Source organism: Eptesicus fuscus, chromosome 2 (assembly GCF_027574615.1).
Source record: "Eptesicus fuscus isolate TK198812 chromosome 2, DD_ASM_mEF_20220401, whole genome shotgun sequence".
NCBI classification, from domain to species: Eukaryota; Metazoa; Chordata; class Mammalia; order Chiroptera; family Vespertilionidae; genus Eptesicus; species Eptesicus fuscus.
Genome location: NC_072474.1, coordinates 77,200,706 through 77,227,230, shown reverse-complemented (window position 1 = coordinate 77,227,230; position 26,525 = coordinate 77,200,706). Strand labels below are relative to the sequence as shown.

The window sequence follows — 26,525 nt, the reverse complement described above, 5'->3', positions numbered from 1 at the left end:
GGGCCTCTGGGCCGTGGAGAGCCTCTGGGCAGCAGGTGCGGAGCGGCCAGGCCCCGCAGAGAGTTACTGGCACACGGATTTATACACAGGGCTACTAGTTATATCATAATTCCTTACCCCTTCCTCAGCATTAACAAAGCAAAGGACTGTGAAGTCGGCAGTATACTTGTCCTGAAAACACACTTAGGCCGCACATTTCTGAAATATTTCCTTTTATATTAATATTCATTTGAATTGTATTTCTTGTATATGTAGAAAACAGAAGGGTGATTGAAAACATTTGTTCTTAGAACTGACCTCCATATCTAATATAGCTAGAACTGTTATCACTTTAAGGAGCATTCAATAAATCATTTACCTTGTACCAGAGTAGAAACCTTTGAATCCTTATCCTTTCAAATGACTAAATTTTTATTACCTTTTTTTTTCAGTATAATACAAGCCAACTTATTTGCTGACATGATTCTGAGCACCTTCTTTATGGGATATATCTATTTTTTGGGTAAATGATCAGTCAATCTGATGCTAGTTATTTCTCTCATGGTCTAAAATTATTCTAGTTGGCAATTGTTTGAATAAAAATGTGCTGTATAATGTTTATAATTGATTGCTAAATGGGGTAGGATTACTATTAAATTCTCATTATAAAAATACATAAAATAATGTATCAAGAAATAGTCTCTCTTTAGTTCTGGGTGATATTTTAATTTTCTAGTATATGTTTCCTACTCTATGTTACCTTTGATGTTTTCTTATTTTTCTACATTTGCTAGTAATGACAGGGGAGGGCAAAAGTAGGTTTACAGTTGTGAATATGCAAAAAGTTTATTCTTGTATTATTATTTTTTAATGTTGTATTATTTATTTGAATTACAACTCTAAACCTACTTTTGTTAACCTCTGTATATCTGAGAAACATATTCAATGTGCAACTAATACAATTTTCTGACAAATATTATATGGAGCTGAGGGTAGAGGAAATTTAAAATACAAATTTTGGATATCTACTTGTTAACTACATGTAAGGTAGTATCTTCTACTGTAAGTATGCGAGGAGATGTTAGTTATTTTGAAAGTAAGGAGGTTAGTTTGAGATATGCTTAATTTGATATATCCACATTAAAGACACCAGCAAAAATGTATACAAATGAAGCTATATTTCAGCAGAAAATTGGGCACTGGAGATTCAGTATGGGATGCAATTACCATATATGTTAAAATTGAAGACTTCTGAGTGGTGGGATTTCCAAAGGAGAGAATATAGCATGGGATGGGAAGAGTATTAAAATACAATCCTGGTGCCCTGCCTGGTGGCTCAGTTGGTTGGAGCGTTTTCCAGTATACCAAAAGATTGCGGCTTTGATTCCCAGTCAAGTAGTATTTATAAAGATAAATAACATTTACTAAAGGATTATCACAGGGTGGGCCCTAGTTTCATTCTCTATGTGTGTAGTTTTAAAGATTCTCATAATATCCATAGCACTTCCTCATTTAACGAGCCACCTGAAGGAAGAGAGGTGAAATGGCCTCCCTGTGTTCACACAACTAGCTGCTGACAGAACTAATTTTGACATGCTGACTCCAGACACCTACATGCTATGCATTCCGTCCTGTAAATGTAGAGGATGAGGTGAAGGGAGCCATGGGGACTGATAGCTAAGGATATTCAAGAGCAGAAACAATTGATGCACAGATTCCAAAGCAGGACAGTATCACCTGGAATGCAGAGATAGAGGATTAACTTAAAAGAGAGAAGGGATATAATAATGAGCTATGTGATCTGAGGAACGTCGCTTAGCTTCGAAATGGAGTTGGCTCCATTTCTACCTTTATTCAAAAGAAAAACAGAATACATGTCTCACTTAAAGAACTGTTGTGAAAACTGAATGAAACGTTTTACTTTCTGGACACTTGGGATCACTAAGAAACTTCAAATTGAAATTAATAACCCCAACACATTTTTTTTAAATTAAAGAGGATTTAAAAACTAACAAATTTTTCTATGAAAAAAAGATCAATATTCCAGCATTTCTGCTGACTTTATTCCAATTATTATGTTTAACCTGCTAAATTCAAGTAAAATTATATTTTATATTATATGAAACTCTTGCTTGATTTGAATGGCTACTGTGGATTTTCATAAATATCAACTTACTTTACTTTTGCTTATAATTTGGTAGTGAATCACCTGTAGAATCCAAAGTTCCATAGCTAAAGTTTAGATATCATAGCTGGAAATGTATTTATTGCAATTTCCTGAGCTTGTAGTTGAGAAAACTATGGCACACACTAGAAATATCTACTGAATTAGATTGTGCTGCTATGCAGTGGAAGAATCACCAATAAGAAAAATGATTTTTTACTCTAAAAGTGTGGTTTATTCTAAAAAACAAATATGTTAGAAATATACTAAGTTACACGCTGGTTTCCACCCAAGTTTCACAGTTTGTGAAACTGTGCAGATCATTTTTTCTCATTTATCTTCATTTCCTACATCAATTAAATTAGAAGATTGACCTGAAAGATTCTATTATCTAGGCAGCATGGTCAGCATTGTGGAATGAGAGTAGTGCAGTGGGAAATTTATGGGTTTATCCTAAAATAAATGTGTATTTCATCCTGCCATTGAAGAGCAGTTGGGACTTGAGCAGTTTCTTAACAGCTTTGAGTCATGGTTTCCTCATGAGTAAGTGGAGACAATAAAATGTATCTTAAAGGTAAGAGTGAAAAACTCTAATACAGAATAGTGCGTGCTTCTTAAATGGTAACTCCTTCACCACCACCCATTCCCTCTATCTGGTCAAAAACGACTATAGGATTGGGGAAAATCCCTCTTATCATATAACATTTACCTCTGTAGCAAAACAAGGGCAATAATAGTCTACTTGCTGACACAGAATTCATAGTCTTTATATCTGTATCTACTAAAAAGAGGTAATATGCAAATTAGGCCAGGATGCCGTAATGGGTCATGACCGGACAGGAGGAGGTTGCACACGCAGGTGAGGCCCGGAGAGGAGACAGAGACAGAGGCAGGTGGGCCTGCCTAAGCCGGCGTGGCAGCTCGGGCGGCCCCGAGCGGACACAGGCAGGGTGGCTAGGGGATGCTGCAAGTCAGGCACGGGTCCTGGCCCCCGCAGGGTGCCTCCTTGCACGGCGGGAGGCGGGGCGCCTCCTCGCATGATTTCAGTCGTGCACTGGGCCTCTAGTATCAAATAATACCCCTTGAAATAATGATTTTAAGGCAAAGGAGTTATGGATTATTCATAGGCATGTGATGTCACTTTCTAAGAATGTAAATGCAACAAAATACAAATATGATTAATTTCCTTGAATACAGCAAGTTGTTTGCTCTGCTCTTTACAAAAGGAGACTGATATCATACAATACTGAGAGAAGGGGAGCGTTTGTGAACAATGGCACCACTCTGGTAAGAAGGTAGGAATGCAATTCTTTCACCCTGTTTCATAAGCAGATGCTTGGCAAGGAGAATATGACCAGCTAAGGCCCATCGACAGCAGGTCTAGTTTTGCAGATGATGAACACACTTTTCTGTTTTTTGCAAGTAATGTTACATTACAGTGTTACAAATCAACTCCTAATTAGGTTTCCCATAATTATGCTGATGTCCTACAATCTCAGTGTCAAACTCTAGTTACAAAAAACATTCAAATACAAAGATTCATCAATAGGTCTTTGAGAAAATTGGTTGCTGATTGAATTTAAAATATCGAGCATAAGACATTCCAACATTTTCATTAGAATGAACTGAAATCATTATACAGAGGCTGTAATTTAAATTCTTCTGGAAAAGGGTCAAGCATGACAGTCCGATTCAACTCTGTTGAAAGGGTTTTTATTTTTTGAAAAAATATAAAATTTCATATATTACACTACAAAAACATGTACACAAACCAAATGCACAGAGAGCTTTAGATGAGGGAAAATACATAAGTGCTAATCCATCCTTGAATTAATGCTGAGGCAGGGATTGGAGATACCCTAATGCCTGGTGTAAAATAAGATAGATACACTTGGCCTGAAACTAAGAGATCTTAATAAACATATTAACAAATGAGTGAGTCTAAGTTTTATTCTCAGACTAATATAAATGAAATTTACATAATCTTAAATAATTAATTGTCAAACCATTGCAGTCTAAAGATTCACAAGTCTGTTGACCATTGAAACTTCTGCTATTAATATAGCTCAGCCTTAATAAACATATTTTGCCACTTTCATTTAGAAGAGACATGACATTTGCTTTTGAGTATTATAAATAGACTCTTTTTTAAAAAAAGAATTGGTGTCTTCTCCTAAGCAATAATTATGTGGTCATTCTGGACAAAGATATTTAATCATTTATGTGTCAAAAGACTTTCAGAAATCAGCAAGAAATGAAAAGAAATCTTTTTTCTACTTTTCCTTTGATACATTACTATATAATTAACAGCATGATAGAGAAAAATATTTGATGTAACTAGTTGTGTTATATAGTTGCAAAAATGATGACATTTCAATTATTAATTTCAAATAAAAGTAGTGTTTTGACTATTTATTCATTATCATCAACATCTTATTTTACCTACTTTTAATTTACTTTGAGATTAAACATCTGGTAGGACATAAGCAAAGACAGTTTACTATCATACTTAGCTTTCTTTTTTTTTTCTTATGTTTAGAAAGAAAAGATGAGAAATTATCTCACTCTACTATGCAACATTGTACATCTAGTGCATTTCTAATATCTGACGCAAACAGCATTTGCTGTCCAATCCACAGTTACAGCCAAAAACGTCTTCCACAGGTTAAGTATCCCTGCATGTGCTTCTGAGAACCCACTTTGAATGGGAGAAAGAAGGGTGTTAACCACCCTGTAACTTTCACAGAGAGATTAAACAGCAGACATGCAAACATGTAAGTGTTCAAATGATAGTTATGTTTCTTTTAAATTTGAAATATGAAGCTATTTCTTCACCATTGCACATGGTTAAAACTCTTTTACAAACGGACTTGAGGATGTTCTTAACTTTTGGCAACTCTGAGACTGATTATGCTGGCCACATTTAAGTTTATATAGAATATTGGAATATAATTTTTACAGAACACTGACTTGATTAAAATATGAGAAATCGATGACCATGCACATTATTTTTTTTAAATGAGAAAATGAAAATCTTTACATTTTTACATATAATTCATACATTCCAATGGCCAACAACAACAGATTATATGGCATTTTTACATGTGAGCAAATGGCAAGATGAGGAAAGTAGTAATTAAGTGATTGCAACAGATATCAGTAAGCTGAATATTACTCCCTGCTTATAGTTAATTTTCAAAATAACACTGACAAAGACTCATGCCCTAAAGATATTGCTACTGGTAGTTACAAAAACATTACGTATCATTTGACAAATCTTTTGTGGTAAAATTATTGAATCTATGTTTTGTTTTCAGTTGTCTGGTGGGTGACAAATTGAACCAAAATGATAAGAAATCACACAATCAAGATCTGTCAAACCTTGCCCTGGGTTACTGCCTCACTGCTTTTAACAAAAGCCGTTTCTTTCTCCTGTTCCACTTCTCACATTTATAGATGAGATTGGCACTTCCCAGTTGGTGATATATCCAGAGGTGAACAAATATTTCCTCTCTTAGGGGAAGTGCATCTTACTTGAAAGTCTCTTTATTCCTTCTAAAATCATATTGACATTCCTTAGAAATTCTCAACCAAAATTAAATATGGATGGAAGTTATGTGTCTATTTAACATTTATCTCAATTTAGTTTCCAAATGAACACTGAGATTGCAAAGGAAGCAAATCAATTTGATCCAAATTAAAGCATAATGTTCTTTTGTGGGAAAGAGAAAATCTACATTGTTACTTAAAATTCTAATCACTTAGACGTATTCTATCCTGACCTTTTAATCACCTTTGAACATATAAAGCTGGAAAACAATTTAGCAACTATCTTTCTTATGTGTAACTAATTGTGGCTAGTCTGTCAGCTCTAAAAATTTATGGTTGTTTCTCTTTTAAATCAGTAACTTTAGCCCTGGCCTGTGTGGCTCAGTTGGTTTGGCGTCGTCCAGTTAATAGAAAGGTTGCCAGTTTGATTCCCCGTCCAGGCACATGCTGGGTTGTGGCTGGATCCCCGGTAGGAGGCGAGCAAGAGGCAGCTGATCAATGTTTAGTTCTCACATCGATGTTTTTTTTTTTTTTCTCTCTCTCTCCCTGTCCCTTCCTTTCTCTCTAAAAATCAATAAAAACATATTTTTAAAAAATCAACAACTCTCTTCTTACTTTGAATTTGTTCAGTTGTTACTTTATCACTTAGATTTGGTTGTTGTTTTACAAAATTTAATACAATTTAATAACAATTTCCAATTATTTTATACAAAAGGAATTCATTTAGCTAATTTTATGTTTATTGAAATGAACAAATGCATCTTTAATAATGGCGATGCCTACTTACTAATTCCACCTCTCTCTACTTTCTCTCAAAATTTCACTGAACCAGAGTATATTTGAAGCATAGATTGTTTGGAGCCATACTATACTATAGACCTAATAAGCAATCATAGTCATAATTAGAAAAAAAGCAATATATCCTTTGAAAATTGTTTAGAACTTTTTCTTTTCCTTATTTTTGACCTTGTTCTTTAGCAAAATGCTACATTACTACTTAAGTAAAAGGTGGACATGGTAAAAAGAGGTTATTTCTCAAAAGTTTACTATTTTATATGCTAACATTCAACTAAAATAGGTGCTTGGGAATGAGAAATGAGGTGCCATTAGTATAATGCAGGTATATTTCCTATGGATTTCACTAATCCAGCCTATTCCTTTTACGGTTTGATAATCACAAGTAGGATCTATTTTGTTTAAATGCTATGCTCCTTGAATCACAAGTAATTCCATGATTTCTATACAAAAATTTGGTTATTTTAGTAAGAATCTCAGTTTTATTCATATTCTAATAAACTTTACAATTGGTACCACATATTTCAGCATCAGTCTTCATCAAGTATGGTATATAGAGTATACATGGGATATATCTTATATTTCTTAATAATGCCAATTAAATAAAACTTTAAATTGGTTCATCAAAATAAATTCAATTTGATATAACTGAATAGAAGATGAAATTTCCAAATGAATAGACAGCTATCCACAAATAAAACCTGTCAAGTCTCAAAATAGAGAAAATTATGGAGGAAGTAGATATATTTGTCATCATTTCATTGCTGCCTTAGTATCAAAATTTCTAGAGCTGAGCTACAAGGAAAATGGTTACAAAGGATTAACACTTAGGGGTAATGCTCAGTGCTATGTGCCTGGATTTGACAACATTAACAGAAGTCTGCACAGTTAAATCCTTCTCCATCCTTCTGAAAATGTGCCCTTCGGTGTCAACGTTGCTTGACAAGATATTTTCTGGGACTCAAAAAGGTGAAATTTCTTACAGGGGTGCAAGATTAATGGCTAGAAGAACTGTATTGTCACAGATATCACAAAGTGTTTTTAAAAAGCCAAAGGGGATTTAACAGACATTTCCTGTTAGTGAATAAAGAGACTCAGTAGCTTTTGGAAACACGAGAGGAAAAAAAAGACACAAGCTTGTGTTAAATTTTGTTTTACTGCTTCCCTATTTCTCCTGTTCATATTCCACTCTGGAACACTTATTCCTGTACGCTGCTAAAATTAAAACTATTAAAAATGCAAGCAGAATGGTAATGCACACAGGTGCAAGCACATATACACAAAACTCCAACTTAAATTGATTCCTGGGTATACAGCAAATGATACAGTATATACACATTTATTACCATATAGTTTCTAGAAGAGCGACTAAACGTAAATCCTATAACACAGAAAAATAAATATACACCCTGTATTGTACTTGTCCTTGATCAAGCGACATGTTTATACACTAGTTTCTATAACTTAACGCTGTGTAACAGCACTTGAACATCGCAAAAGAAGTTACCTATTAAGAAACTATCTAACCATATTGCTCTTCAGTACACTTATGTAGACAATTAAGACTTGTAGTAAACTTCAGTAAATTGCAGCTTTTGTTAGCCCACAAATGCCTATAAAACTTTTCCCTTCAAGTAGATTCTTGGAAGTTTTGAAAGGTGCTGCTTTCATTCAGTCTATCAAGGTGCAGTTTACAGTTATATATTTCATGTACAAAATTTTGTAGGAGTAGTGGGAAGGATTTTTTGCTGTGAGATAAGATCATGTTTAACCTTGTGTTGTTATTCCAAGGAGGTCATATTGGTTTCTTGAAAAATGAAGACACTGAGAAGCAGCTAAAACACTGATTACAAATTCTGTGGCTGAAAGAAATGCTCCCAGAAGGTTTGGAAACCACCGAGTTTTCCTTTTCCCCCTCTTTGTTAAAATAAATCTCAGGGCTTGTTTACAAAGTGCAGAAACATTCATTCAATGAAATGACATTAGAGTGAAGTTACAATGGCACCATCCCGTTTACCAGCTGCACCTTCATTTCTTGAAGGCTGCTCATGATCTTCTTCTGGTGACCGACAAGAGTCACTCCGAGCCGTCTCAAATCCCTGCATGAAGAAAGCACACATTGGATGTATGTATGGATTCAGTTTGTAGCACACCTCATATTTCACGCTGGCAAAGAGGCAAACGTTTTACAGAAACTAATTTGATTTAGACATACAGGGTCCAATTTTCAAAGGCAGGCTCCAAAAATGTACCTCAGATATCTTTTTGTCATCCAGGAACTATTGACAAGGAGGAGTGATACTATATTTATTTGCCCCTTTTTAGACATCGTTATGTTGGTGGCGCAGAGTGGTAAAAAAAACAAATCTGCACATGCTTACCAATGAATATGCATATTAAAGGGTACAATTTCATTGAACAGTTTTGAAAATATAGATCTACAATATGAACATGCCCATTTTTTTTGCTAAGAGGAGTTAGCATAAAATATATGTTTTTTTAAAATTACAGCTAAGCAATTGAAGACTAAACTCTTCAAATGACTCAGTCAGTACAATCATTTTATACAGCAGATATCTTTAGGAGAACTTAGTCACCACTACATTGCTTTTATAAAACTTCCAAATATTTTATTTTTTACGTGGAACCCAAATGCCAGAACCTTATTTCTTTGCCAAATAACGTCTAGGTTCTACTGGCACTTAGAGCATTCTGAAGATTATACACTATCAGAAAGTCTTTTCAACCAAGGTACTTCCATTCTGCTTCTTCTCAACAAGCTTAGTATCCAAAAGAAAGTGACAAATGTTTAGATTTCAAAACTAACAATATGTTGTGGAGCTCAAGGCCAGTGCCCATGTTTTTAAAATGTTATTTCTTAGGATATTTAGGAATCCTATCCCCTTAAGGTATGTATTTGGCAAATATAATGATTTGTGTATGTTTGGCAAGTGATAACACTAATTATAAGAAAAATAACTGTGAACAATTCAACATTTTTAAACAAAGTTGTCATGTTAGATTTCTTAGATAAATACTTTATAGAATGTTATGCTAAATGTAGAATATTTTTTGCATTTAGTAAATGTATTAATTTCAGATTGTCTGAGTTTATGAAAATGGATGCAATGACATACACTCATTATATATAAAATTGAATAATTTTGGAAACTGAAAGACATCTTAATTATCAGATGATAGAATTTAAATAAATGGGCATGTAAGCTCCATATGCATTAGTGTTGGGAATAATTGTTTATTTAAATAATATGTTGAGTTTCTTTTTCTCTTTATGCTTTGATTTCTTATGAGAGATTTAGCAAATGGCAAGCAGCTAAAGAAGAAATAGTGCATGCTTAGGCAGAAACATATTTCTTAGGCTGTAACTATTAAACATTAAACTGAGAGATTATCAAAGCTACAAGACAACAGAATACAATATTAAAATAATAGTAAAAATGGTAGGCATGGAAAACAGTTATCAGTAAAACTTAAAACACCAGTAAAAATTCGCTTTGTTACAAAATCACTATTGTTGGCTATGAAACAGAATACACAATTGCTACAGACTAACATAGGAATAAAGGAGGTTTTAGTTTATTCTTATTTCTTTTAAAGTAAGCCAGAGTTCTCAGCCTTGCCCCAGTTAACATTAGGCTGAACAGTTCTTTGGTGGGTGTAATCTTATGCATTGCAGACTATCGAGCAGCACCCCTATCTCTCCCCACTAAATACCAGAATGGCTGCACCACCTCTGGCCTTTTGTTGTGATAAGACTAAGTGTCTCCAGACATTGCCATCTGTCTTCTAAGTGGCAAACATCTCCCCTGGTTGAGAACCACTGCATCAAATATAAAAATAATAGGTCATAATTAAGACATCTTATTTTTATATGTTTGAAAAATATATACCTCTATGAAATAAATTTTTGCTAATCTCCTTTTATGGATGAGGAAACAGTCTTAAAGAATTTAAATTAGTTGGCTAGATAGCACAGCCAGTGGGTAGCAGAGGTAGGACTAACATCAGGAACCTAACGCCGAAGTTCATCCTCTTTGAATTTCTCATTACTCTCAGGTGTGATTTTGAGATGAGTACTTCAAATTACATGCAATTACTTATTCATCTGTAAATTGAGAACTCTGTAGATACAACATCAGATAACCAAAATTCTAAAAGAGAGAAAATAGTAAATGAAGGAAACTGAACACATATTTCTTTGTCTGAGACTGTGGTAACCCAATCTATACTTCATGAACATTTCAATTATGAACTAAATAATATTCTCATGTTTCCACATGTAACTGATGAATCATAAAGATTTTTGTAAATCAGGGTATTGATAGGTGCCTACTTAGCATACTTTGGACATACGTTAGGAAAAAAGAAACTAATATTTCTTAACATAAAACAATAAACTCTACTGTACAGTTTAAATAACTAGTATTTGAAATTTGGTTCTATAATCAAACATGTTTTATCATATGCTTTATATACCCCAGGTTGAAAGGACCAATGTAATATATACTTAAAGTGCACAATTCAGATGGCTAATCCAATTATTAACATTATAATTTGGAAAATAACCATTATAGTTTGTTCTGAAAAACCTGAAAGAAAAGGAATTTATAGGTTTTCCCACTGAAAAGGCATGAACTTTATATATAAAATACCAAAACCTTAATTTGCAGTATTTAAATGTATGTATATAGATTTGTACATGTGTGTGTTTTTCATATTCCAACTCATGGTCATTTTGTCTAACTGATACCAAATCACTGGTTTGACTTATTTTTATTTCCACTGTTTTAACTTATTTTTATATTATGGGTAAATATAACTTCATTCTCTGAAAATAACACAAGAAACATTCTTGTGTTACTTTGAATCAGTACTTTGAGTCAGTACTTTGAATGATATTTGTGATGCTTTTTGTAATGATATTGCAAATGGGAATTCAAATGGTATTTGAAAAATATTTCCAGGAGAGGTTAAATAACTTTATTTCTATATTGTTAAATGCATTATTTTCTTTTACGTAGTATTGTCTCACACTTTTGCAATTTCTAACAATATCCATTTTACTCCTCAAAGTACATATTAACCTTTTGCACTCGGATGTCGAGTGTGACTCGACACGGTTAGCATCGGTAGCAGGAATCGAGAAAAAAGCAAGCGAGTGCAAAGGGTTAAATTATCAATTTAGCAGTGACAATGTGAGATACATTTGATAATAATTAAAGTATTTTACAATTATTGATAAAGGTGATGCTCTATTTCTAATAATTTTAAAAATGATTTAGAAACCGTGCATATATACTATTTTACTCATTTCATTTATATATAGAAAATTTTATAGCTGGGCAAATATTTAAGTATGTCACCTTTACAAAAATTACCTTATTTTATCATGACCAGGTGGAATCTTAAGTAATACCCAAAGACAATTCTAATGATGAAAACTGTATTTCAGCATAGGCTTATAAATTTAAACATGATGGGAATAGTGTTGTTACATTAAAAATACTTTGGGTTTTGTCAGCAAAGTATGATTAGTTTTATAAAAGCTGCCAATATAAATAGTTACCATTCCATTTTTTCAAATATTATTCCATAATATTAAACAAAGAAAAATCTTAATATTCTGATACTAAAATGGCAAAATAAAAAATAGAGAATAATGAGAGGTGTCTAGTTAATGTTGGAGCAACTTTTGATTATTCAGGATTTAATTTACCCATTGTGGATGAGTCATTCTTCTCCCTTCTGCTTTACACACTTTTTAGCCATTTCACTGGTATTTAGCCCCACCAACATTGGCTGGATAGGAGAAGGGAGAAGAGAGCTTAATGAGTACTCACTAAATTTCAATGTTTGTTATTTGTCATTCAGTTGTATGTTTGGAATTTGTTGGCTTGATCATGATCTTCAATGGATGACACATTGTGAGGGTTAGACTAAAAGTTTTATCTTAATTATATAGAACAAATAGGATAGTCAGTATTCATATGTGTACTTTAATTGTATAAAATTAGCATAATGACTGTATTGAAAAGTTAGGAACTTTATTTGAATTTTGAGCACAAATTTTGGCTCAGAATTTGGGAAACTTTCATTTTAGTAGTTTACACACAATTGGTATAATATTTAAATGGGTTGCACTCATTTTCTGAATAATCAGTGTTATAATACAAGTCTGACAAGAACTTTAAAAAGCAACTGTAGGCTCGATCTCCAGTAGGTGGCGTGCAGGAGGCAGCTGATCAATGATTCTCTCTCATCATTGATGTTTCTATCTCTCTCCCTCTCCCTTCCTCTCTGAAATTAATAAAAATATATTTTAAAAAACAACAGGAAAAAACTGTAATAGTATCCTCAATTCATATTTGGATTCAATTTGCAACTCACCTGAAGCTCTCAGTTCCCCGTCAACAATACCTCAGTGCATTTGCACACCACAGTACAGATTGTTCATTACTTCCATAACTAAGAGTTCTTTACGCAAAATAGCAAGGTTTAGGCACAGAAAAGAGCAACAGCAATGTCTAGGGTTGAAAGCCTCTTCTGGTGAACATGTTTTTACTCTAAGATCTCAAAGCTTTTTATTTCCTTTTCACATTAAGCCATATTTGCATGTGTTGGCAAAAAAATAATAATCAAATAAAAGTAAACCTTTATGAATAATTTTTTACCTAAGTGAGTGGTTGTAAAACACTAATCATTTACCTTCTTTTTCTAAACCCACTATGAGACCAAATTTGATGGCACAAATTATTATACATTTTTTTTAATTTAGGTATATGACAATTTGATCTTTTGTTTTGTATCAATGACTTCAACATTTTTATAAGCATTTATTATAGGTATGAATGCATTCTTTAAGATCTCAGTTTCTATTCTGGCAATAACATTGTTTATAATATTTTATTATAATACTATACATGATTCATGAAATTAATATTTAGATATGGGTAAAGACCATGTGTAAAATTCATTATCAAAGTGTTTTAAAAGCTTGTTTTGGTTTTAGCTGGTATCCCAGTTTCTTTGCCATAAGTCTTTAATAATGATACTTCAAATAGCATTATATATATATATATGAAGGACAAGCAAAATTCACAGAGGATACATATTTTTCTTTTACTTTATGTTTTTGACTAAAGAAGTAACTGACTACTCACTATTTTGTGAGTTAGTTACCATAATATTCGATAAATATATTCTTACCAAATAGGAAAAATGTGGTCAAAACACAATAAACAAGAGGACATATAGTTAGAGGTGCTGGACTCTCCAAGAAATGAGCTTCACTGGAGTTAGTTAAGCTTTGCTGGCCCAGGTCCTAGTAAGGAATGTGCTCAGGATGTGTTTATTTGGGCTCCCGGAATGTGAAGCAATTGACATATGGAGGGCAACATTCCCTGAACAGAGAGATGTCCATATGACTCCTAATTTCACCTTACTCTTCTGGTCAGAGTAAATTAATTAAAAGGCAAAAATATCTGATGGAGACACTATAGCAAGAGGCAAGAAGCAACCAAAGTAACAGAGATATAGAAAAAATTGACCAGACAAAAATTACTGGAGAATACAAATGAAGTGGCGAACCATTATAAGATAGAAGAAGGTATTAGGGCTTGAAAGAAACATATAAATGAAGAGAGTTTGAAGATAGGAAAGTAAAGAGGAAAGAATTAAAAGAAATAAGATAATATCAAATTATAATGCTAAAATATTAAACATAATTATAGTATTTTGGGGTCCCAATGAGACAAAGTAAAATAGGTTAGTAGTGCAAAACCATTATTTGTGGTTGTAACTTTCTGTGAAGGGAGAAACTAAAAGGTAGTAGAATGATATATATGTATACATGTGCTATTTAAATAAAAAGGAGACATTGTTTAATGTAAATACTTTTATTATATATTTACAAGTAATCTGACATTGGGTAGAAGAAATACCTACAGTATCATTTTAATATAAAATGACAAATGACTTTAAATTAAAATGACCATTTTTACTGAAAAATTAAATAGCAATCATGTAAAAATAGTTTTAAATTATCAGTAAACTTTTCTGTTCACTATTTTAAATATAGCACAAATGAACTCTTTGAGTGTCCAAAAAAAAAAAAAAAGGGACCAAGAAAATGTGTCTTCAAATAGATATGATTTGATGGTGATAGTGAGAATGAGATTCAGTAAATTATGGGAGCAAGCTGAGTGGTTATTTTAGGTCTTTTGGTTATAGGTATAATGGGGGAGAAATGTGGAGAACGTGTGATCTTAACTGGTGATAAATGACAGTACCCTGTTACCTTTTTTTGTGGCTGTGCAGTGGATTCAATGAATCAAAATGCCAGAATAATACAAATGGTGAACGAGAACTGCTCAGTGCTCATGTTATACGAAGTGATGGGATATGGACCATGGCTTACTGCTTTAGAATGTTCTACCATGTTCTAATCCTTATAACAATATTTTAACCTTTGAATTGGCAGGTACTTGAAGCAATTTATCATTATATTCACAGGTTAAAACATTATTGATGTTTATGTAATCTAGATGGAACCACCATAATGACAAATAACTTTCACAAATAACAAATATTAGGCTGAAATAATTACACATACAGAATACATAATAAAATACAAACCGCTTACAACCTTAAAGGATTTATTATTTAACTCTAGTGATTTTTATTCAATAAGATTTGAGAAATTTCACCTTAAACGTGCAAACAGAAGAGGGCACAATTGGTTCCACTGAGATTGCACCAAATAGCAAATCAGAGGCAGGATCTAATATATTCTTGGATGGCAAGAATACAAGGTGCACCGCTTAGAGATTAAATGAGATCCCTGCCTGGGAAGCTGTGTTTAAGCTGCTGTTTCCTGGGTGTTCATCATAGCTGAAATTTAAGGATGTTTTTCTCTTATGTAGGACTAGTCATACCAATTGTGCTTACATTTGTTTTGTATTTACATTTATATAACACAGGGACCAGTATAAAAACTTTGTCAAGAAAACATCTTTTCCACAACATGAATTACCATTATTTTGCCAAAAAGCTGTTTTTCCAATTATTCAAATATCCCAATGCTATTTGTTTGAAGCACAGAAGCAAAGAAACCGGACAAAAGTAGCATTAACCATGCAATTGTTAACAATACAGGCAAAACGAAGAGGCTTCTTTGAAAGCTGCCACACATGGACAAAAGTTAATTGGTTTGCCTTGACCTCATCCAGACAGGTTTCTGAACAAATTTCCTCGCCCCAGCAATTATGTAAAAATGATCAGAAAAATTACTCACTCCAAGGTCACCTGAGCCACAGCGTCCATTGAACTGTATCCATTTTCCATGAAAATCTCTGTGTACCGGCCCATTTTGATTGCTTCTAGCCATTCACCTACTGATCTGTAGGCCCCAGATCCCAGGGAGCCATGTTCTGCCAATAAAGTAGATACTCTAAAACACATAAAACATAAATATAAAAAGTAATATTTTAATCTTTACAACAAATTATATTATAATTTTAGCTCATAGTCAGTGGATCTTTGGGTCTGTATATATACTGATATGGAAAAGTATGTAAATGCAAAACCGGAAAAAAATAATATTTTGAAATACAGAACACAACATCAGATGTTTACTCAAATGATTTTCTATCCAGAGTCTATGAGGAATTATAATGACTTAATAAGTTAATTTTCTCAATATAAAACATTAGCTAAAATTTTTATGTAATGATTTAGATGTATTTATTTTATATTATTGTCTTGTTTATAAAAATAATATAAAAACTGCTACCAAATAGATATGCAGGATAATTTGGGCAAAGCCAAATACTTGTTGACCTTGCTAGAGAAACTTGTGCTCACTTAATTTCTTAGGGAGTCTAGAACTTATTGTTGATCTCATTCTCTCTGTTAGTAGGGGCACTTGTTAATTCACCTAGGAGTAGTGGAACCTGGAAAACAAAATGCAACTCCAAACACATAAGAAAACTAAATAGGACCAATAAAACCATGGGCTGTTTTTCATTACACTAAATGCATACTCTTAAAAAAAACAAATTCATACTCTTTGGCTAAAAATAACATGACTGTTACGATGATAATCATTTTTGGACATGTATCTTAAGGAAATAATTGGATGAAAGGGCAAAGAGTGTATGTACAATTTTTTTTCTTCTACTGAGAGTAAGCAAAAACAATTTAAATGGCCATTAATGGGTATTTATTTAATTACATTTCAACCGTAAGATATAGGCTATCTTTCTTTCTACTCATGTTCTCTGCACTTTCTCATTTCTCATTTACACTTCAAACTACCCCAGTGTAGTTTCTTACAAACCAACTCTATAAAAATTGCTCTGGTTAAGCTGAGCAATGACCTTTTTGTTGCCAAAGTCGGAACATTTCCCAACCTGTAAGATGACTGACCTCTCAGAAACATCCAACATTACCACTACTATCTCCCTCTCAAACATTTTTGAATCACTATTCTCTCTTTTGTGGTTACCATGACCTTGAACATTCCTGGTTTCTTCTTACTCTCCTTTGCCTATTATTCCTTATTATTATTATTTTTTTTACTTTAAAATTTGGTGGGAACTAGGACTTGGCCCTTTATATTTTCTGCTCAGGCTGTAACCCCAGTCTACTTAGACAATTTTACCCAATTTCTTGCTTCAAATAGCAACTATTATTAGCCAATTTTTATCTCCTGGCTAGGTTCCTCATATATTTATATGCCTATATCATGCTTCCACATTTCTCATAGAAATATCACTCCAATATTTCTAAAACCATGGTCATCGTTTTTACATCCATTTCCTCCTGAAGTGCTTTCAGTATAGTATATACAATAGTTCACTCCTTCCTTATCTTCAAATCCCTCCCAATCTATCATTGTGCATACTATCCATTCTACCTCCCTATATTGCACATCTGACCACTTCTTTCTATCACCACCTTAGTTCAAGACATCATCATGTCTTACCTACAAAACTACTTTAGCCTCCCAGTTATCCCCATAAATTGTATTCTCACTCTCCATTCCAACACCAAAGTTGTTTTTTAATGTTTTTATTTTGTTTAGTATATCCCTTCCATAAGCATGTATTGCTCAATGCTGTATACTCAGCACCTAGCCCACAGCATGACACAGTAGCTATTTGTTGCATGGAGAAATGGGAATCTTGTAGTGATTTGTAGCCATTAAGCATTAGGATCAAAGACTCATTGAAGATGAAATACAGGTGGAAACAGCTGGAGAGTAGGATCTTGAAGTTGAGATTGTGGAAGAGGTGCAATTTTTGTTAATAGCAAAGTTTAGAATGTGACTATGACAAGAAGATTCCAAGGTATTTTAGAGACCAAATCACTAAAGGAGAAAATTTCAAGGTATTGAGAGATATTCACACATCATCTACATGGTTACTGAAATCACCAAGTTTTGTGATAGGGATAGAAATATAGAGAAAGTGAATGAGTCAGGAACTAACACCTTCTGGAGTTGGGATTTGTAGATAGCTAGTAAGTGGTATAGTCTTAAGCCAAATCTGTTTAAATGAAACCTAGCAAGCTGATCCTACATACTGCACACACGAAACTACAAAAATTCTTTGTAGATTTTTAAACTGCTCTCAAGCTGTAATGATGATGCTGATATAAATTAACACATTTTAGAACATAAAAATGTCCCTTTTGATTTCCTTCCTTTATGTCCATTTGTGACAGCTTAGCATAATTCAAACAAGTAGATGAGAGAAATATTTAATATTTTATATGGCAACAAACAGTTTGAAAGCAGATATTTCAGGAACAACATAAGGAATGATTGCTAAGAAGATGCATTCTCCAGTTGCTGCCACAGAAAGTTAATGATCCCTGAACAGAGTTTGAAGATCCATTCTTCATTTGTATTTAAAAATGAATTTTTGCCTAGCAAACAAATGTTATGTCAGAATCATAAAACTTATGTAACTTTATCAACAAATTATTTCTCATTTAGTTCATGTTAATACACAGCCAATTCAGTTCCTGGCATGACACTTTTTTCTTGTAAAAATATACAATTACCTCAAATACAGTGAAAATAACAATCTGGCAAATTTTATAGTAAAGAATCAAACTGATTTATTTTTTGAGAGAATAATTCTATAACTTCTCAGGTTAAAGAATAATGTATACTTTATAAAAATGCAACATTGGTTAAATGCATATATATATATATACTTATTTGCTCATATAAAATTTATATATATACTTATTTGCTCATACACTTATTTGCTCATATACTTATTTGCTCATATAAAATGTATATATATATACTTATTTGCTCATATACTTATTTGCATATATATATATATATATACTTATTTGCTCATATACTTATTTGCTCATATACAATGTATATATATACTTATTTGCTCATATACTTATTTGCATATATATATATATATATACATATATATATATATATATATATATATATATATATATACTTATTTGCTCATATAAAATCTTTCCAGAAGCCCAACCAGTGTTGCTCAGTGTTTGAGCATCAACCTATGAGTGAGGAGGTCATGCACTTCAATTCCAGGTCAGGGCACATGCCTGGGTTGTGGGTTTGATCCCCAGTAGGGGGTGAGTAGGAGGCAGCCAATTGATGAGTCTCCCTCATCATTGATGTTTTTACCTTTTCTTTCCTCTTTAAAAATCAATGAAAAAATATATATAAATAAAATCCACAAAATTTCTCATATTTGATTAGCCACATGTCTGTGTTCAACTAGATAAGAGTAAAGGGTCCCTAAAAGCATTGTCAATATTCATAAAATATACAGACAATAAAACCAATTATAAAAACATGAAAAGTAATTATTGGTAGATATCTTTAGTGTAAAATAGATTAGTGCTTATTTAGTTTTTCCTTATGGTCTCATAATTTTACCTTTTCCCCATCCACACCTATGTGGGGTCCAAGACACGTGGAAATACATGCATTTGAGTGTTCTGGTTTTTAAAAAAATAATACCTAAACTTGGCTACAGTTAGCATTTTCTGATATGGGTATGTTACACTATTAGATTAGGAATAGGTGCTTTTAAGTATAATCATTTATATTTCATTCATTGTAAGAGAGTAACTTTATGCAAAAATGATAGTCAAATAAAATAGTATCATGCAGATTTAGAGGTTAATTTATGTCCATAAGTGATTTAAAATTTGTGGCATCAATCTGAATTAGCTAAATTCAGGACAATCTCTCAGGTCTGGCCTGTACCTGCTCGATGCATTAACCAGCGTCTTCAAGCTACTTGGGTTACGTATCAGCTTGTCCAGCATGTTCACTATTTCATCAAACTTGGGCCTGCTATTTCGGTCTTTCTGCCAGCAATCCAGCATTAATTGGTAGAGGGCAGCAGGACAGTCCATGGGGCTTGGCAGACGGTAGCCTTCCTCCACTGCCTTAATCACCTGCGTAAAGCAAAGCAGAACCAGTGGCAACACCACAAATTTAGTAGAGAAATTTCCCACAATTTAACTTTCATCCTTTCTTATGCTTAACTCTTGCAATAACAACCAGGTTCACTATCTCTAAAATACCCAATTACTTCCATTTGCTGTGAAATAAAACAACAAAATAAAGGAATATATATACTTTCACAGTATAAAAATATAGGCTTTCTTCACATATTATAAGGAAAATAAATGGTAATCATTTTTACCTAAGAACTTGATGAAGGTGATTTGTAAATTTAATCGGCAAAAATAAACAGTTCATGTTTTATTTATCCTTGATTCTGGAATCAAATAGAGATTAAATCTTTTTGTGATTTCTCTGAAAAGTTAATGTCTTTTTAATGAAAATGTATGAGCAGAACCACATTTTTTAAAGTAATGAAACTGCAATTTTATTTCAAAAGAGAGTTTTGGATGGGAAATGATGGATAAGTCAAAGGCTAGATTAGTATAACGATCTCATGTATCATTTAGTAATGTCTAGGTCTTGCTGTTTATTATCATCTGCTGATTTCTGTCAGGAATTTAGAATAATTGTCTAGTAGCAGAAGCATTACAAATATCACTGATTTTAAATGAAAACCACACATATGAATATCAGTCTAATTCTAAGACTGCTTTATCAAAAACACTCATAATGTCTAACTCCAGAAAATATGTATTTATGCTACTGAATATAATAATATAGGTCTTATTCAATTATTAAAAATCAAAAGTTTGTGATACCAAAATCCAGTAAAAATGAATATACTTCTTAAAATCCTATTACAAATATTTCCTTAACATGAAAATTAACTTTTTTTCATAAAGATTTTTGATTGATCTGACAAGTGGGGAAAAACACACATAATGATTAGGATATAAAATTTAAAAAGATAATTTGAGTGCTTAGGAAGAAGCCAATCTCTTTATGATAAAGGAAATGCCATTTGAACAAGATCAATGAGAGGTAAAGAGGATTAAAAGCAGATTTAAGGACTTTATGACAAAGAGATTGAGGGGAGATGAAAGTATTTGTGATAAAACAAGTTCAGGCCCATCACATGGATGGTTGCTGCTGTTAACTTTAGGCAAGTACATAAACGGGGTAATGAATGTTGACAGGTGTAATCTGTACTTGTTCTATTTGATGTTTATTTGTGAATGGGGAACATTCATATGGCAATATGCAGAAATCTGGCACAGGAGACATTCGGGCTGTTAGTATAAACTATCTATAGGGTCATTAGCATCTGGTCCCAGCCTAAAGTCAGGTGTAGTTTATATCATCCTGGGAAAGGCATAAAATAAAGGCTTCTGAGAAGCACCAATAGTTAAGTTAAGGAAGTCGAGAACTCTGAAAATAAATGTTTAAATAAATATTGAATAATTATGAGCACACTACAAATGCTCCTCCACTTACATTGGGGTTAGGTCCCAATAAACCCGTTGTAAATTGAAAATATAGTAAGTCAAAAATGCATTTAATAAACCTAACTCAGGGAACATCATAACTTAGCCTAGCCTACGTTAAACTTGCGTAGAACATTTACATTAGCCTACAGTTGGGCAAAATCATCTAACACAAAACCCATTTTATAATAAAGTGTTGAATCTCTCCTGTAATTTATTATGGGTATTGCTTTTGCACCATCATAAAGTTGGAAAATTGTTAAGTCAAACCATAAGTCAGGGACTCGCTGTACCTGAGAGTCACCTACCACCTTAGTTAACAACTCAAAACAACATAAAAAACTAAAAGGCGATCCTATGAAGGGGTGCCTCCACGGAGCTGAGCCCCTGGAGTGGCTGCTGAAAGTGCCCACAATCCAGGCCTTTGGAGGCCCAGAGCCGAGATCTGAGGTGCCAAGGCCACCCTCTGTGTCAGGGCCCTGATGGGAGACAGATCAAAAGAGTTGGTATTTGAACTGAGGTCTAAAGAATGCACTTATTGGATTGTGTGGGAAAGAAGAGGAGATGGATTTGAACTTTTGGAAGGGACTTGAAAGCCATGATCCTGACTGAGGATTGCCTATGACCTGCCAGCCCATGATTGTTAGTGTCTCCTGACTGTCCATGAGTAGTGATCCCACTTCTAGGAATATATCCCAAGAAATCAGAAACACCAATCAGAAAGGATATATGCACCCCTATGATGATAGCAGCACAATTTACCATAGCTAAGATTTGGAAACAGCCTAAGTGCCCATCCACAGATGAGTAGATTAAAAAACTGTGGTACATCTACACAATGGAATACTATGCTGCTGTAAAAAGGAAGGAACTCCTACCTTTTGCAACAGCATGGATGGACCTGGAGAGCATTATGCTAAGCGAAATAAGCCAGTCAGAGAAAGATAAATATCACATGATCTCACTCATTTATGGAATTTAATGAACAACATAAACTGATGAACAAATATAGATTCAGAGATAGAGAAGCATTGAACAGACTGCCTAACCTATGAGGGAAGATGGGGGTGGGGGTGGGCGGTGGCTAGAGATCAACCAAAGAACTTACATGCATGCATATAAGCATAACCTATGGATACAGACAGTAGGGGGCTGAGGGCATGTGCTGGGGGTTGGGAACAGTCAGGGAGAGGTCAAGGGGGAAAAAGGAGACATATATAATACTTTAAACAATAAATAATTTAAATTAAAAAAAACAACTAAAAGGCAAACTACAATAGAAAATGCTACAAAAACTGTAACATGATTAATATATCTAGTGTATTTAAAGCTCAGACATATCTACAATAATAAAAGTGTGACATGCGCCAAAACCGGTTTGGCTCAGTGGATAGAGCATCGGCCTGCCGACTCAAGGGTCCCAGGTTCGATTCCGGTCAAGGGCACGTACCTTGGTTGCGGGCACATCCCCAGTAGGGGGTGTGCAGGAGGCAGCTGATCGATGTTTCTCTCTCATCGATGTTTCTAACTCTCTATCCCTCTCTCTTCCTCTCTGTAAAAAATCAATAAAATATATATTTTTAAAAATTGTGATATGCTAGTTAGACTGGATATCCTTCCGGACAACCTTCCAGATGAAGCTGGGGCTGCCTGTGTCCTGGGTGCCTGCCGGCGGCCGGAGGGAAACCCAGGTCCCAGGTGCCAGAGAGAAGCCAGTGCTGGCAGCTGGGGGAAGGAAGGCCTATTCTTGCATGAATTTTGTGCATATCCAGCCTCTAGTTGAAAAATAAAATAATAATATAGATAAATGAGAAATAGCTACTAACCAAAAACTTATAAAAGAAAAATTAAAAAATTTAAATAAATTTGGGTAAAATGTTATTCTCACTGGTGATATTAAATAAATGAATAGCAAAAGAATAAAAAGGTACCATTTGCACTCACATATAGTTCATTTACTTATGCATTTGCTTATAAGACTCTCATTGCTGATGACAGTAGTTATTTTCTTTAATAACATATATGTACCAAAATTAAATGTCTTGATATAATTTATATCATGAAATATTTCACCATGCAATAAAACAGTGACTCTTATCTACTTTAAACCTAATTTATTTTATAATATGCTTTCTCCCAAAGCTGCTATCAATTAAATCTATTTTGTTCTTTACCATCTATTTTTTAATATATTTTTGCTTCACTGAGCAGCTAATCTTTATGTGGAATTAATAAATTAAATTAATTCCTTAGTTTTAAAAGAAAATAATATTATTTGATCTGAGGTTATTTCCAGAATACATTGCTTAATCAGCTTTATTTTCATGTAAATGTATATATAGGAATATAATACCATGACTCCTAAATTAACTTAAAACTTGGCCCAGATAGTTAGGTCATTGAATTTAATTCTAAATTTATCTTTAGAATTTATGTTTAAAATAGATTTAGAACTGTAACTTTAGATTTATTGTTATATATTTGGAAATTTATTGTTTTTCATTTTTACCTATTATTTCCTTAATAGTTTTGGGGATAAATGAATGACACTAGTACTCTGGTGGTTTATAAAATGCTAGAAATCTACCAAGGCACAATTTAGACTTTATTTTACCAAAAATTTTATAATCTATAACTAAATAAGTTATAATCTCAGTTGACTTTGTTATTACCATTACATTTGTTCATCTAAGTGGTTGAGATGAACAAAGAAAGAAAATAAAGAAAAAAAAAAACAACTATAATTTTTCTAGACAATCTGGCACCATATCAGAGGTGCTATATCTGAAATACTGCCATAAGCTCTTCATTTCTGGCATTGACATGCAAATAAATAGTCTAAACACAATTTAAAGAATGCTACCTCTCCTAATACATAAAACTGCAACAACAGGTGTCCAACATGGCACTATTCACTTAGTGGCAAGTTGATTCTATTGGGCCTTTTCCATCATGTAAGGGCCAGTAGGTGTATCTTTTCAAATACACACACACACACACACACACACACACACACACACACACATATATGTATGTGTGTGTGTATACACACACACACACACACCTATTTTGGGTACTGTTTGTTTTTACTGCCCACAGAGCTTCACCCAACATTATAAGGTTGGAATATTTACCTACAAACACAGAATCCTATCTAGCATATTACACAGCAAGGTAACCAACTTCAGAGTGAAAGATACATAAGAGTTATCACATACTCAGTGATGTGCTGTTAGATATTTAACAACTGACTCTTCCTGATGCAGAAACAGATTTATAACATTTTCTCATCTATCTATCTATCTATCTCTATCTATATCTATCTATCTATCTATCTATCTATCTATCTATCTATCTATCTATCTATCATCTATCTATCTATCTATCTAAAAGCCTAAGCGACCAAACAACCGGTCGACTGGTTGCTATGACGTGCACCTACCACCAGGGTGAAGACGCTCAAAGCAGGAGCTGCCCCCTGGTGGTCAGTGTGCTCCCACAGCCAACCTCCTGCAGCCCCTTCCCCCTCCCCACTCCCTGGCCAACCTTCCGCCATCCCAATCAGCCTAGATCGCTAGCCAGGCTCAGACTCCACCCATGCATGAATTCGGGCCTCTAGTGTGATATAAATACTCCCTTCATATGAATTGTAAGCTACCAATATAATCTCATGCAGGTAGAAATGTTCTGACTGGGAATCGAACCTTGACCTCCTGTTTCATAGGTCAATGCTCAACCACTAAGCTGTATCTGCTGGGCATTAGAAAGCCTTTTAAAGCAAAACTGAATCATCAACTTAGAGACAACACTCTGAAACGAGTTGGTGCCATTATTCAAGATGCAGTGGCTTTATTAAATCAGAAACTTCCATACTGTGCACTGTTCCCAGTGACTCTTACCAGGGAACACAGCAAGGGTTCCATGGAACTAACAGTTATGGCTGCCAACAGGGCACTTGGACTACTTATGTCCAGGCACAAGCAAAAGAGAAGGGGAGTTTTCATGCTGGCAAAGGTAATTGATATTGAGCAGTAGGAGGCATTTGATCTGTTTTCACACAGATGGGGCAGGGAGAAATGTGTGAAACCCAGATGATACACTTGGGGCCGTCTTACTATTCCTTTATTACAACTGTGTCCTTAAAATGGTTACCCTGAGAATAAAGGGTTGGTTCAGACTACCAGTTAAGCTACAATGATCTGCCAAGTTGATAGATGAAGGAAATTCAGAATGGATAGTGGGAGGAGGTAGAGGCTTAAGGCCAGGAGAGGTCTTGAGATCAACTAAAGCTACAGGAGCTGCAGTGCAGTCCATAACCTGCCTCTTGTGGGTTTCCCCTCAGGAAGAATCAGCACAATCATGGACCAGATGCTCCTTGAACTTGTGTGGAGACATAAGTCTATGCTGCAGAAGGGTGGAGCGCAGCATCTGAAAATTTGTCTCTCAACTTCACCTGCAGGGATGGTAAATTACCAACAACCCTTAAAACCCATCATCACATTTACACAAGGCCATGCTTGACAAGGTTACTCCCAATCAATTATTGAACATGGCAGTGATAATAAGATAGGTTGGCTTAAGGATTCCCTGGCTGCCTTGCCAACCTCTCTTAGAACTGTACCTCAGTCTCAGATGCTTGCACACAATCAATTTCCTTTCATCTCCACTGTACCTGTATCACAATCTGACATCTCTCCCACCTTCCTATCATCCACCTATGTTTTCCCTTAGAAGAATTTTTCTTTAATTACACTAATGTATACCTAATCCCCTCTTGGCTTCTTGGAGGACCTAGACTAGGCACTGTGATGCAAACGGTACTTATATTATCTACATGCAATCTTACCACATACTGCAAGAGAGGAATTATTACATACATTTCATAGATGAAACACTTGAGATTCCAGAGGTTAAATATTGCCTGTATTTAAGAAGGAGCAGAGTAAGATTCACATTTAAGTCCCTCTGGGATACAAATCTGTAATTTATTTTTCTATCTTGGAGTTGAGTCCCACTATTGGAATTAGAAATAATTACTTCCCCCCCAAAAAAAATCTGGGGTGAGGTATGGATCCCACTCCATGGAATCAGATTCTTTATACCATAAGATAAA

General features: G+C 34.0%; 1 protein-coding gene across 4 annotated transcripts in view; it reads right to left on the bottom strand.

The window, feature by feature from the left end:
• Positions 1-8,480: 8,480 nt before the first annotated feature.
• EPHA5 (EPH receptor A5) overlaps positions 8,481-26,525 on the bottom strand; it is a 339,786-nt gene continuing 321,741 nt past the window's right edge. For all 4 annotated transcript variants that reach the window (XM_054728753.1, XM_054728760.1, XM_054728756.1 and 1 more), the window contains 3 exons: positions 19,782-19,975; positions 15,801-15,956; positions 8,481-8,586 (listed from right to left, as the gene is read on the bottom strand). In XM_054728753.1, coding sequence (XP_054584728.1) covers positions 8,481-8,586; positions 15,801-15,956; positions 19,782-19,975 — 456 coding nt within the window. The remainder of the gene's footprint in view (positions 8,587-15,800; positions 15,957-19,781; positions 19,976-26,525) is intronic.